This window comes from Nannobrachium achirus (genome assembly GCF_963921795.1).
Source record: "Nannobrachium achirus genome assembly, chromosome: 24".
NCBI classification, from domain to species: Eukaryota; Metazoa; Chordata; class Actinopteri; order Myctophiformes; family Myctophidae; genus Nannobrachium; species Nannobrachium achirus.
The window spans coordinates 3331242-3343618 of NC_137831.1; the positions used below are offsets into that span (position 1 = coordinate 3331242).

Below are 12377 nucleotides of genomic sequence, written 5' to 3' on the forward strand. Positions count from 1 at the left end.
CGCACGGACCGTTCGATGGCAAACACGGGGAAGACGAAAGCGGCACTAATGTGGATATAGTCTCACACCACTGCTCGTCGGTGCTGGAGCACTTAACACTACAGTGCAGACCGTTTTACCTACCCAGAGAATTTCCTTGTGTGTTGCTGACGGCTGTATACATCCCACCAGAAGTGAATGCATCCGAAGCTATGGACGAGCTAAGCGATGTCATTTGTAAGCAGGAAAATAAGCACCCGGAAGCCATTTCAATCGTGGCGGGGGACTTTAACCACTGCAACTTGAAATCGGTGTTGCCGCACTTCTACCAGCACGTTAAGTGCCCAACAAGGAAGGTAAGGACGCTGGATCACTGTTATTCCACCATCAAGGATGCCTACAAAGCGGTCCAACGGCCCCACTTTGGGAGATCTGACCACCATGCGGTGCTACTACTACCTGCCTACAAGCAGAGAATGAAGAGCGAGCAACCCAGGGTGAGGTCTGTACAGTGCTGGTCCACAGATAATGTATCTAAACTCCAGGGCTGCTTTGAATCGACAGAATGGTCCATCTTCAAAGACTCAGCCACAAGTTTGGATAACTATGCTGACACTGTCACCAGCTATGTTAAATTCTGTGTGGATAATTGCATCCCAGCGCGAACCGTTCGCTCCTATCCCAACGAGAAGCCGTGGATGAACCAGGATACTCGTCTGAAGTTGAGGGAGCGCCGAGCCGCCTTTCAATCTGGGGATGAGGAACGGTACAAAAAATCCAGATACGACCTGAGGAGGGCGATCAGAGACGCTAAGAGACAATATAGGGACAAACTGGAGAACAACTATAGTGGCTGTGACGCACGGCGTATGTGGAGAGGGCTGCAGGCGATTACGGATTACAAACCGAAGCCGGCTGTTATTAACACCTCGGACTCTCTACCGGACGAATTGAATAACTTTTTCGCCCGCTTTGAATCTCACAACACGGACCCAGTTACACCGGTGCGGGGTACACCCGGTGCGGTGGAGCTGCAGGTGACACAACGAGATGTGAGTAAAACTTTTAAAAGCGTTGGGACTCATAAGGCGGCCGGTCCTGATGGGATTGCCTCACGTGTCCTTAAGTTGTGTTTTGACCAGCTTTCGGGAGTCTTTACTGACATTTTCAATATGTCCCTGTCATTGTGTGTGGTACCGTTGTGTTTCAAGGAAACCATAATTGTACCCATAGCAAAGAAAAAACCTGTCACCTGTCTTAATGATTATCGCCCTGTGGCTTTGACCTCTGTTCTTATGAAGTGTCTGGAAAAAATGGTTATATCACATATAACGCACATTATCCCTGCCAATACTGATCCATTACAGTTTGCATACTGTGCTAATAGATCAGTCGATGATGCTATTTCTCTCGCACTACACATTGCCTTGAAACATCTGGAGAATAAGAACTCTTATGTCAGACTACTCTTCATAGATTATAGCTCTGCCTTTAACACGATTGTACCATCTAAGCTTGTGTTGAAACTCAGGGGTCTTGGTCTGGGTAGTAGTATCTGCAACTGGCTGTTTGACTTTTTGACAGGCAGGCCACAATCTGTACGAATAGGGAACAAGCATTCATCTAAGATATTGACCAGGACTGGAGCGCCCCAGGGCTGTTGCCTCAGTCCCTTGTTGTATAGTCTGTTCACCTATGACTGTGTTGCCAGGTGTGGCAATAATTCTATTCTCAAATTTGCAGATGACACCACGGTTATAGGACTAATATCCAACGATGATGAGAGGGCCTATAGGAGGGAAATTGAAGAGCTAACCCTATGGTGCCAGAATAACAATCTCTCTCTAAATGTTAGTAAAACAAAAGAGATCATCGTTGACTTTAGGAAATCTGAAGTCAATCACAGTCCCGTAACCATAAATGGTTCACCTGTAGACATAGTGGACAGTTTCAAATTCCTGGGTGTTCACATAACAAACTCACTCACATGGTCTCAAAACAGCGAAGGTATCCTTAAGAAAGCGCAGCAGCGATTGTACTTTCTGCGGCGCCTCAGGAGATTTGGCCTAAGCACCAAGGCTCTTGTTAATTTCTATCGCTGTACCATAGAAAGTGTATTGACAGGATGCATAACAGTGTGGTTTGGTAACGTGACTGCTCAAGACAGTAAACAGTTACAGAGAATTGTGAAGAGAGCTGCCAAAATCATTGGCACAGAATTACCACAGCTACACACAATCTATAACACACGCTGTAAGAAAAAGACAGAGAACATCTTAAATGACAGCTGTCACCCCGCCCATTCCCTGTTCTATCTCCTCCCATCAAAAAAACGTTACCAGAGCATCAAATCTCACACCACCCGCTTCAGTAATAGTTTTTATGCTCAAGCAATCAGGTTGCTTAACGAAGAGATGGAAGCGAGACGTAGGTAGTCATGTGCAATATACGCAGTTTTTAAACTGTACACTGTCACACTGTATGGTTGTTTTGTTGTTTTTTGGGTTGTCCTGGGTGACCTGTTGTTGTCGTATTGTTTTGTGTGCAATAAGGCTGAGAGTGCTCTTGGCACAAGCATTTCATTGTTTGTCTGTACTTGTATGGATACGCATTTGACTAATAAACCGAACCTGAACCTGAACCTGAACCTAATTGCGATTAGACGATTATGTAATAATTGTGACAGCCCTAAGCAGATCTACAACATTTTCCGGAAACCTATTAAGGTTTAGAACTGTGGTTCTCAAACATAGCAGATCTACAAGCTCAAAGTGTGACTCTTGATGATTTTAATAATCTCTTCTGGGGGGGTCTCTGACACAACACATTCTGCATTTGTCAGACCGATTTTGAAGGAGGCTTGGGATTTGAACTCCTTTAAGGCCTGCTGGAGGGCCTTCCACAAAACGAGTGGCAGTTTCTACCTTTCTGTCATATTTCGCAATTCTGGGAAAATTAATATTTCTTTTGGAAATAACTCGTCCCTAATGTTTTTTTTTTTATATTGTGTTAGGAAGTGTAATTATGTCTCTACAGCTCCCTCATCACATCTCTCTCTCTCTCTCTCTCTCTCTCTCCCCCCCCCCCCCCCCCCCCCCTCCATAGGACATGGACGCTGTGTGGCACGCCCGAGTACCTGGCCCCGGAGGTGATCCAGAGCAAAGGGCACGGGCGGGCGGTGGACTGGTGGGCACTGGGCATCCTGGTGTTTGAGATGCTGGCCGGGTACGTTTCACTGTTACTGTTACTGTTACTGTACTATGTTCTCCCTGCCTCCCCACTACCCAGCCACCAGGGGGAGCCCTCCTCCCTCCACCAGAGCAACCTGTGGGAGAGTTTAGCAGAGTCAGCCACAGGTTGCATGGATCCAACTTCTCCTCACACTGAGTTCAGTCGTTTTGGATTGAAACGAAGGCAAGCACGTCTTCTATGGCAGTGGTTCTCAACCTGTGGGTGGGGACCCCCAAAACATTTTTGGGGGTCCCCCAGATGATTAGCTCAATGTGAAACATTGTTTTCTCACTCAACATTAAACAAACCAATATAAAGTTTGAGTGTATAGCAGGTATATGCACATTTCTAAATGACAATTTAAGGACTTTAAAGACCTTTTTAGTACCTCTGGTCAAACATTGGTAAAATTGTCAAATATTAGAGGCAGATATGAAAATAGCCGATCTACATGCTCACAACGCCTCGCGTTGCGAGGCGTTGTGAGCATGTAGATCTGCTATTTTCACAATGGAATAGATCGAGTCAAATTAAATGTAATGCCAACTCCTACAATTCCAAGTGCTTGTGCAGGGTGGGGGGTCCCCAGTTCAAATATGATTATTTTGGGGGTCGCGGCCTGAAAAGGTTGAGAACCTCTGATCTATGGTAGTTGAAGGGGACCCCCAAGAGGGGTCCCTAAATTATTTTGTGGTGGGGGTCCACAGCAGTGTTGTTTTGGACGGCAAACTTTGATTTAGTTTTAGTCATAGTCTTTTGAATGTCATTTATGTCATTTAGTTTTGTCATTTAGTTTTAGTCATAATGTAGTCACCTGAAAAGTTTTAGTTTTAGTCTAATTTTAGTCGATATCATAAGATTTTAGGCGACTAAATCTACGGTTGATTTAGTCAACTGAAATGTATTTTGGCAGTGCCTTGATGGCATCGTAATGACTGATTTTACACTTGGTTGCGTGCTGTTAATAGCAGATCTACAAGCTCACAACGCGTCGCAGCCTGAGAGCAACCAAATGACTCTCTTCATCACCAGTCCCTCCCTAACATTTTAGTCTAGTTTTTATTTTGTTGACGAAACTGTCAATATATTTAGTCTCAGATTTAGTCATCACAGCTTAGTTTTTATTTTGTTTTTATTTTGTTTTTGTCAGTGAAAAAAACGCAGTCGACAAAATCAACACTGGTTCCTTCCCACTACTAACTGAAGCCTCTCCACTATCTAGTCCACATATGTCAAACTCAAGGCCCGGGGGCCAAATCAGGCCCGTGATTGAATAATCTTCGGCCCGCGAGATGATATTTAATTACTATTATAACCGTCCCACTGGCCACTGGTATATTGCACATGCAATGTATGGGATTCGAGTTCTCCCGCATGAAAATTCCAACATCTTACCCATCCGACCAAAGGGTTAGGGTTGATGGACTGGGGGAGATATTAGACTTTTGATGCCATCAGGCTGAGGCATTGAGTCACTCTGTTACACACGCACCACCATAATACTACAAGTCCCACAATTCCACTGCTAGTGCATTGGCGCGTATCGAGAGCCTGCGACTGCAAGCCCACATTTAAATAAACATTGAACCAGTCCGGCCCTTGACTTGTACCATTTTTTTAAATTGTGTCCCCCCTGTGCATTTGAGTTTGACATCCCTGAGAGTGAGTTGTGAGAAGTAATACCGGCGTCCCAACCGTCCCACAAACATTAAAGGAGTTAAAGGAGTAGTTCACCCAAAGTCTATAGGTGGAAACCACAAGCAGAAGAAGCGGATCGTTGCTTTGTTTTGGTCCTCCCCGTTTGTTTCCCCAATCCCTGCTCCAGTAGCCTAGTGTTGTCTTGCCAGTCGCTACGAGTTGGACTAAAAGATGCAAATACCAAACACATCTTTGAAAAGCAAAACTACTCCGCATCAAGGGGTTTATTAGGTAGGACCTAAAAGTATGTCCTTGAGCGCAGGGGAATTATTTTGGGTTAAAACTGTTTCCGGTTTGATGGGTTTGATAGTTCCGGCCTTTTTGAGGACTACACCATGACGTAGAGTGGTTTCCTTTAAGGACTACAACATGACGTAGAGTGGTTTCCTTTAAGGACTACAACATGACGTAGAGTGGTTTCCTTTAAGGACTACAACATGACGTAGAGAGGTTTCCTTTAAGGACTACAACATGACGTAGAGAGGTTTCCTTTAAGGACTACAACATGACGTAGAGTGGTTTCCTTTAAGGACTACAACATGACGTAGAGAGGTTTCCTTTAAGGACTACAACATGACGTAGAGTGGTTTCCTTTAAGGACTACAACATGACGTAGAGTGGTTTCCTTTAAGAACTACAACATGACGTAGAGTGGTTTCCTTTAAAGACTACAACATGACGTAGAGTGGTTTCCTTTAAGGACTACAACATGACGTGGAGTGGTTTCCTTTAAGGACTACAACATGACGTAGAGTGGTTTCCTTTAAGGACTACAACATGACGTAGAGAGGTTTCCTTTAAGGACTACAACATGACGTAGAGTGGTTTCCTTTAAGGACTACAACATGACGTGGAGTGGTTTCCTTTAAGGACTACAACATGACGTAGAGTGGTTTCCTATAACCCTCTAGAGCCCACTGTTGTAATATTACAACGTTTGTATTTTATCCAAAAAAAGGTTTAAATCATTTTATTTTAGCTCCCCCTACCACCTAAACATCACCATTGGATTCTATTGTTTAGTATTACAATGCCATTGGCCACAATATTTGCATATAAATACCCCCCACAGGGGCTGACATTCACACCCGCCACACCCGCTGACATTCCAGAGTTTTGACGAACAACATCTCACTTTTTCATGGAAGCTAATCCTCACAAAAACATAAGTAAAATGCCTGTACTATTTGTTTTGGTGATCATTAGAATGTCTAGAACATGTACATATGTTATTATTGTGAAAAATATCTCCCATATGTAAATTAGAGCATGATTTATGATTTATGATTCATGGCTATAAAACCTTACAAAAACATTTTATTTTAAAAAACATTACATTTTCCTCTGATTAGGACTCCTACAACACCATCTGATTTTTTTCAATTTTTTTGGGCTAGTAGAAATTAATTTGGGCCTTAGAGGGTTAAGGACTACAACATGACGTAGAGTGGTTTCCTTTAAGGACTACAACATGACGTAGAGTGGTTTCCTTTAAGGACCACAACATGACGTAGAGTGGTTTCCTTTAAGGACTACAACATGACGTAGAGTGGTTTCCTTTAAGGACTACAACATGACGTAGAGTGGTTTCCTTTAAGGACTACAACATGACGTAGAGTGGTTTCCTTTAAGGACTACAACATGACGTAGAGTGGTTTCCTTTAAGGACTACAACATGACGTAGAGTGGTTTCCTTTAAGGACTACAACATGACGTAGAGTGGTTTCCTTTAAGGACTACAACATGACGTAGAGTGGTTTCCTTTAAGGACTACAACATGACGTAGAGAGTTTTCCTTTAAGGACTACAACATGACGTAGAGTGGTTTCCTTTAAGGACTACAACATGACGTAGAGTGGTTTCCGCTCCCGACCGGATCAATCCCAGAAAAGTGAAGGGATCCCAGACTACACTCCACAGGGTGTCGCTCAGGAAATCAGTTTATAGATCAGTGTTTCTCAACCACTGTGCCTGGGGACCTTTGGTGTGCCCCTGAGAAGGGTCAAGTGTGCCCCTTGAAACTGCTTGAAAGCCAGCATTGTATTTATCATCAGCCAATCTACAAGCACACAACGCCTTGCGGTGCGAGGCGTTGTGTGCTTGTAGATCTGCTGCTTTCACTACTGTTGTGCGACAGCCTTGTATGATGAAGCAGGGCTTTGCTTTGCGAAGAAACGTACACATTTGAAACTTGGAGATACAAGGTTTCTTCCCGACAGTGACGATATTTACACCCTCGTATTATGTTGGTGTGACCATGGATTCTTGGGACGTGAAAAGGGTGCCCATGGCATTTTCTATAGTATAGAAAACGCCGTCGTCTGAACAACACCTTAGCTAAGCTTCATTCCATGTGTGGATATGTTAGCAGGCAGACTTTAGGGGAGGGGAGAATAGAAACCACATTAGTTCCCATAGCCTTTGTCCTACTTTATGACCTATTATTCCATAATGCTCAATCATTCTGTTGTAACAAGGGAACATGCTCTGCTCCAACCTCAGGCCCCGAACCGCACGATATTATTATTATTCACACAATATACAACATCTGTGCTCCTAGCATATCATTACATCACCGGCCAGCTGTGCTATTAGGTAAACAGGTGTGTGTGTGTGTGTGTGTGTGCGTGCGTGCGTGCGTGCGTGTGTGCGTGTGTGTGTGTGGAATATAGGTCCCAGGTGTGGAAGTAATCCAACAAAGCGCCACACACACACACACACACACACACACACACACACACACACGACTATGAGCATTGGTTGGCAGCGTGCCACGCCGGTAGGAAACGCAGAAGGCTTGTGTCGGGTGCCAAGAGCAGGAGAAGCCAGTAGTTTAGATCAGGGGTTCCCAAACCTTTTTGTCTCAGGTCACCCCATAAATATTTGTTTTAATCCGAGGCACCCCTACATTATAATTTTCACTCCCAGCACCTTATATTTATAGCATATCGTCGTTGTCGGGTGGAAACCTTGTATGTCCAAAACCATTCGTTTTGTATTTATCATCTATAAAATCTACTAAACAAGTGAAAACAGCAGATCTACAAGCACGCAACGCCTCGATCGACTGTTTTCACTAGTTTTGTGCAACAGTCTTGTATGATGAAGCAGGGCTTTGCTTTACCAAAAGACGTACACATTTGAAACTTGGAGATGCGAGGTTTCTGCCCGACAGTGACAATATTTTAGTGATTATGTTACGAGGAAAACGTTGAGATAACAGCCATTTTGGTTAGAACTGACTGAAAATAACTTTGTACTTCAAGTTTAAAATGATACCAAATATTTTTTCAAGTGTCCAAATAAATTCCAAATATTATCAAATGATCTGGCGGCACCCCTGGACTGCCGTCGTGGCACCCCAGGATGTGCCGTCACCCCAGGGTGTCCGGTCACCCCAGGGTGCCCCGTCACCCCAGGGTGCCCCGTCACCCCAGGGTGTCCCGTCACCCCAGGGTGCCCCGTCACCCACTTTGAAAAGCCCTGGGTTAGTGACCGAGGCGTTGAGCAGTCATTAAATAGTGAACATTTGGATCACCTGCAGAAGCTGCTTCATGCCATTCAGTCGATCACGGGTAAAGCAGTGGTGTAAAGTAACTAAGTACCTTTACTTAAGTTTTGAGGTATTTGTAATTTACTTGATTATCAATTTCCAATACTTTTACTTCTACTCCACTACACTACATCTGGGATCTAAACATTGTACTTTTACTCCACTACATTTATTTGAAAACCTTATTACTAGTTACTTTGCAGATATAAATTATAATATTATAAGACATACATTAACCACTTTGGCCCTATTTTATATCTAGGCTATTTGAAAATAGCTATTTTATATAGCATGTTGTACTTTTACATTTGTAAATTTAAGTACATTTTGACGCCAATACTTTCATCCTTGGCAAAAGAAAGTTTGTGAAGGCATTTGTGCGGAATCGGCCTCTGGTCTTAATCAATAGTAAATGGTGCATTTATATAGAGCCTTTATCCAAGGTGCTTTACATAGATTGTGCAATACATTCACCCATTCACACACACATTCATTACATTCACCCATTCACAAACATTCATTACATTCACCCATTCACACACACATTCATTACATTCACCCATTCACACACATTCATTACATTCACCCATTCACAAACATTCATTACATTCACCCATTCACACACACACACATTCATTACATTCACCCATTCACACACATTCATTACATTCACCCATTCACACACACACACACACATTCATTACATTCACCCATTCACACACACACATTCATTACATTCACCCATTCACACACACATTCATTACATTCACCCATTCACACACACATTCATTACATTCACCCATTCACACACATTCATTACATTCACCCATTCACACACACACACACACATTCATTACATTCACCCATTCACACACACACATTCATTACATTCACCCATTCACACACACATTCATTACATTCACCCATTCACACACACATTCATTACATTCACCCATTCACACACATTCATTACATTCACCCATTCACACACACATCCATACACCGATGGCAGAGGAAACCAACCTGCTCATCAGGAGCAGTTAGGGGTTCAGAGTCTTGCTCAAGGACTCTTCCACACTAAAGGCCCATTCCCACTGGGCCAGATAACAGATACAAAAAAATCTCTTTGAACTTAGAATGGAAAAATATCCGGAGAAAGAGATTTTTTTTTATCTGTTATCTGGCCCAGTGGAAATGGGCCTTAACTCTGGGGGGAGCGCCAGGGATCGAACTGGGAAGGAGTTCTAATGACGGTTTCTCTTCCCCTGAGCCACTGCCGCCCCTTAATGCTTTGAGCGGGTTGAATGGTCTGTTCTAATGCCCAGTGGGCACAGACAGCTGTAAAACCCTGAAACCATGTAGTGGAACGTGGCTGAACACTTTGGAAAACCCCTCCCTGGCCGGGGCACCTGTGTCCTCCTCCTCCTGTGTCCAGTGCCGCGCTGCGAGCTTGTAGATCTGCTATTTTTGAAAAATCGTGAAATTTGAATTTTGACCCGATTCTATAAGTGTCTTTTGAATCCTTCTAAGATTGTTTTTGAAAAACCCTATGTTTCTATGTCAGCAATCTGGCCAGCCATCGTCAAAGAAAAGGTCCTTTTCACTTCATCTGGAGCTCAGTTAGTCTGTTCTTGAGAGACTACTATGTCAGTGGTTCTCAAACCTTTTCATGTGAAAATACTAAGATTTGCACACATTTTCACTACTTTTTCAAAATAGCAGATCTACAAGCTCGCAGCGCGGCACTCTGTGCCGCGCTGTGAGCTTGTAGATCTGCTATTTTTCACTGGTTAAGGCAGTCAATAATTCTAGGCCCTAAATGGGTTAAAACAACATGGTGGCACGTGGCTAAACCCTCTCCCTGGCCGGGGCGCCTGTGTCCTCCTCAGGTGTGGTACAGTAATGGGACCCCTACCTCCGCACGCGTCCGTACCCCTGCCCTCCACCCAATGCCTCCACCCATACTTTTTTCCTCCTCCTTTTTATGTACTGGACTGGTTGGGAGAAAAAATGTTTAGCGTGACCTCCGGCTGACGGAAGAATGTAACCTCCACGGAGCACTGGAGGGGGGGGGGGGGGGGGGGGGGGGGAGTGGTTCCTGTCCTGGCTATACCAGCCACGTGCACACGTAGACATCAGAGGGGGCTTGAGCCCCTGCCCTTTTATCCGTCTGTAATAAGTGCCCCCTCTCCAGACCATGAAGGCAGTTTTTACTATGGTGAAAGAAATGCAAAATGCCCCCTCTTTCCATGCCATACCTGAAGGCAGCATTCAAGAGAATTGCCTTTTCCAAACTCTCCTGAACTTGAATGCAGCATCGTACAGGGTTCCCACGGTCATGAAATTCCTGGAAATATTTTGAAATTAGAAAAAATATTTTTCCAGTACTGGAAAAGTTTTGGAATTGATCAAGGGTCCTGGAAGGTCCTGTAAAAAATACCTATGCATTGTCTTTGGTTATTGATTTTGTTAATACCTGTAGAAAAAGGTTGAGAACCACTGGCATACACTACCTGTCTTTGTGCATTGTGCATAGGAATAAGCGACTTGTTATTGAGCTGAATTATTGCGACCGTCAGGGAGCAGTTTACTATGAAAACCTCCACCGGCCGTCCGTCCGTCCGTCCGTCACACGTGACGTCACACCTTTGCCCTGCTCATATCTCCGCATCAGTATGACATCACACCACATGTGTACACAAACCTTTGTGTACGTTGCTGTGGCAACAGTCTGTTGTTGCTGGTCTGTTAGTGTATGTTAGCAACCACCTTAGCAACCATGGTTTTACCCTAGCAACCAACTGTTTACCCTAGCAACCAACTGTTTACCATAGCAACCATGTTTTTTTACCCTAGCAACCAACTGTTTACCATAGCAACCATGTTTTTTTACCCTAGCAACCAACTGTTTACCATAGCAACCAGATACGCAGAGCAGGGATCTCCATATATGGGCATAAACAGGTGACATCACACTGATGTCAGATACTCAGAGCAGGGATTTCTCCATAATATATGGGCATAAAAGGGATTCTGTTAGGGATCTCCATATATGGGCATAAAAGGGATTCTGTTAGGGATCTCCATATATGGGCATAAAAGGGATTCTGTTAGGGATCTCCATATATGGGCATAAAAGGGATTCTGTTAGGGATCTCCATATATGGGCATACAAGGGATTCTGTTAGGGATCTCCATATATGGGCATAAAAGGGATTCTGTTAGGGATCTCCATATATGGGCATAAAAGGGATTCTGTTAGGGATCTCCATATATGGGCATAAAAGGGATTCTGTTAGGGATCTCCATATATGGGCATAAAAGGGATTCTGTTAGGGATCTCCATATATGGGCATAAAAGGGATTCTGTTAGGGATCTCCATATATGGGCATGAAAGGGATTCTGTTAGGGATCTCCATATATGGGCATACAAGGGATTCTGTTAGCTGTTAGTGATCTCCATATATGGGCATAAAAGGGATGCTGTTAGGGATCTCCATATATGGGCATAAAAGGGATTCTCTTAGGGATCTCCATATATGGGCATGAAAGGGATTCTGTTAGGGATCTCCATATATGGGCATAAAAGGGATTGTATCCCAGATGATGCCCTGTTAGGAGATCCACACTAACAGAATCCATATATGGTCCTACCGACAGCTGCTATAAGCCAACCCTGGCGATAAGGTCTGAGTCGAAGAAATGCTTCTTTCCTGGCAAGAATTGCCCCTTTATACTGTAGGGCTCGTTTGTGTATTGTATGACATCACGCCACATCATCGGCTGAGGACTGTGTGATGTCATCATATCTCCATATATGGAGACATAAGTTGCTCATGCCCAAATATGGGCTGGTGAGGTCAGACTTAGTGTGATGCGTAGGTTATCTCCATATATGGAGATTCAACTTCAATG

The 12377-nt window shown here is 43.9% G+C and overlaps 1 protein-coding gene across 2 annotated transcripts in view; it reads left to right on the plus strand.

Moving 5' to 3' along the window:
• The window catches only part of prkx (protein kinase X-linked), an 82378-nt gene that overhangs the window by 41216 nt on the left and 28785 nt on the right, over window positions 1–12377 (plus strand). For both annotated transcript variants that reach the window (XM_080720758.1, XM_080720759.1), the window contains exon 5: window positions 3085–3204. In XM_080720758.1, coding sequence (XP_080576884.1) covers window positions 3085–3204 — 120 coding nt within the window. The remainder of the gene's footprint in view (window positions 1–3084; window positions 3205–12377) is intronic.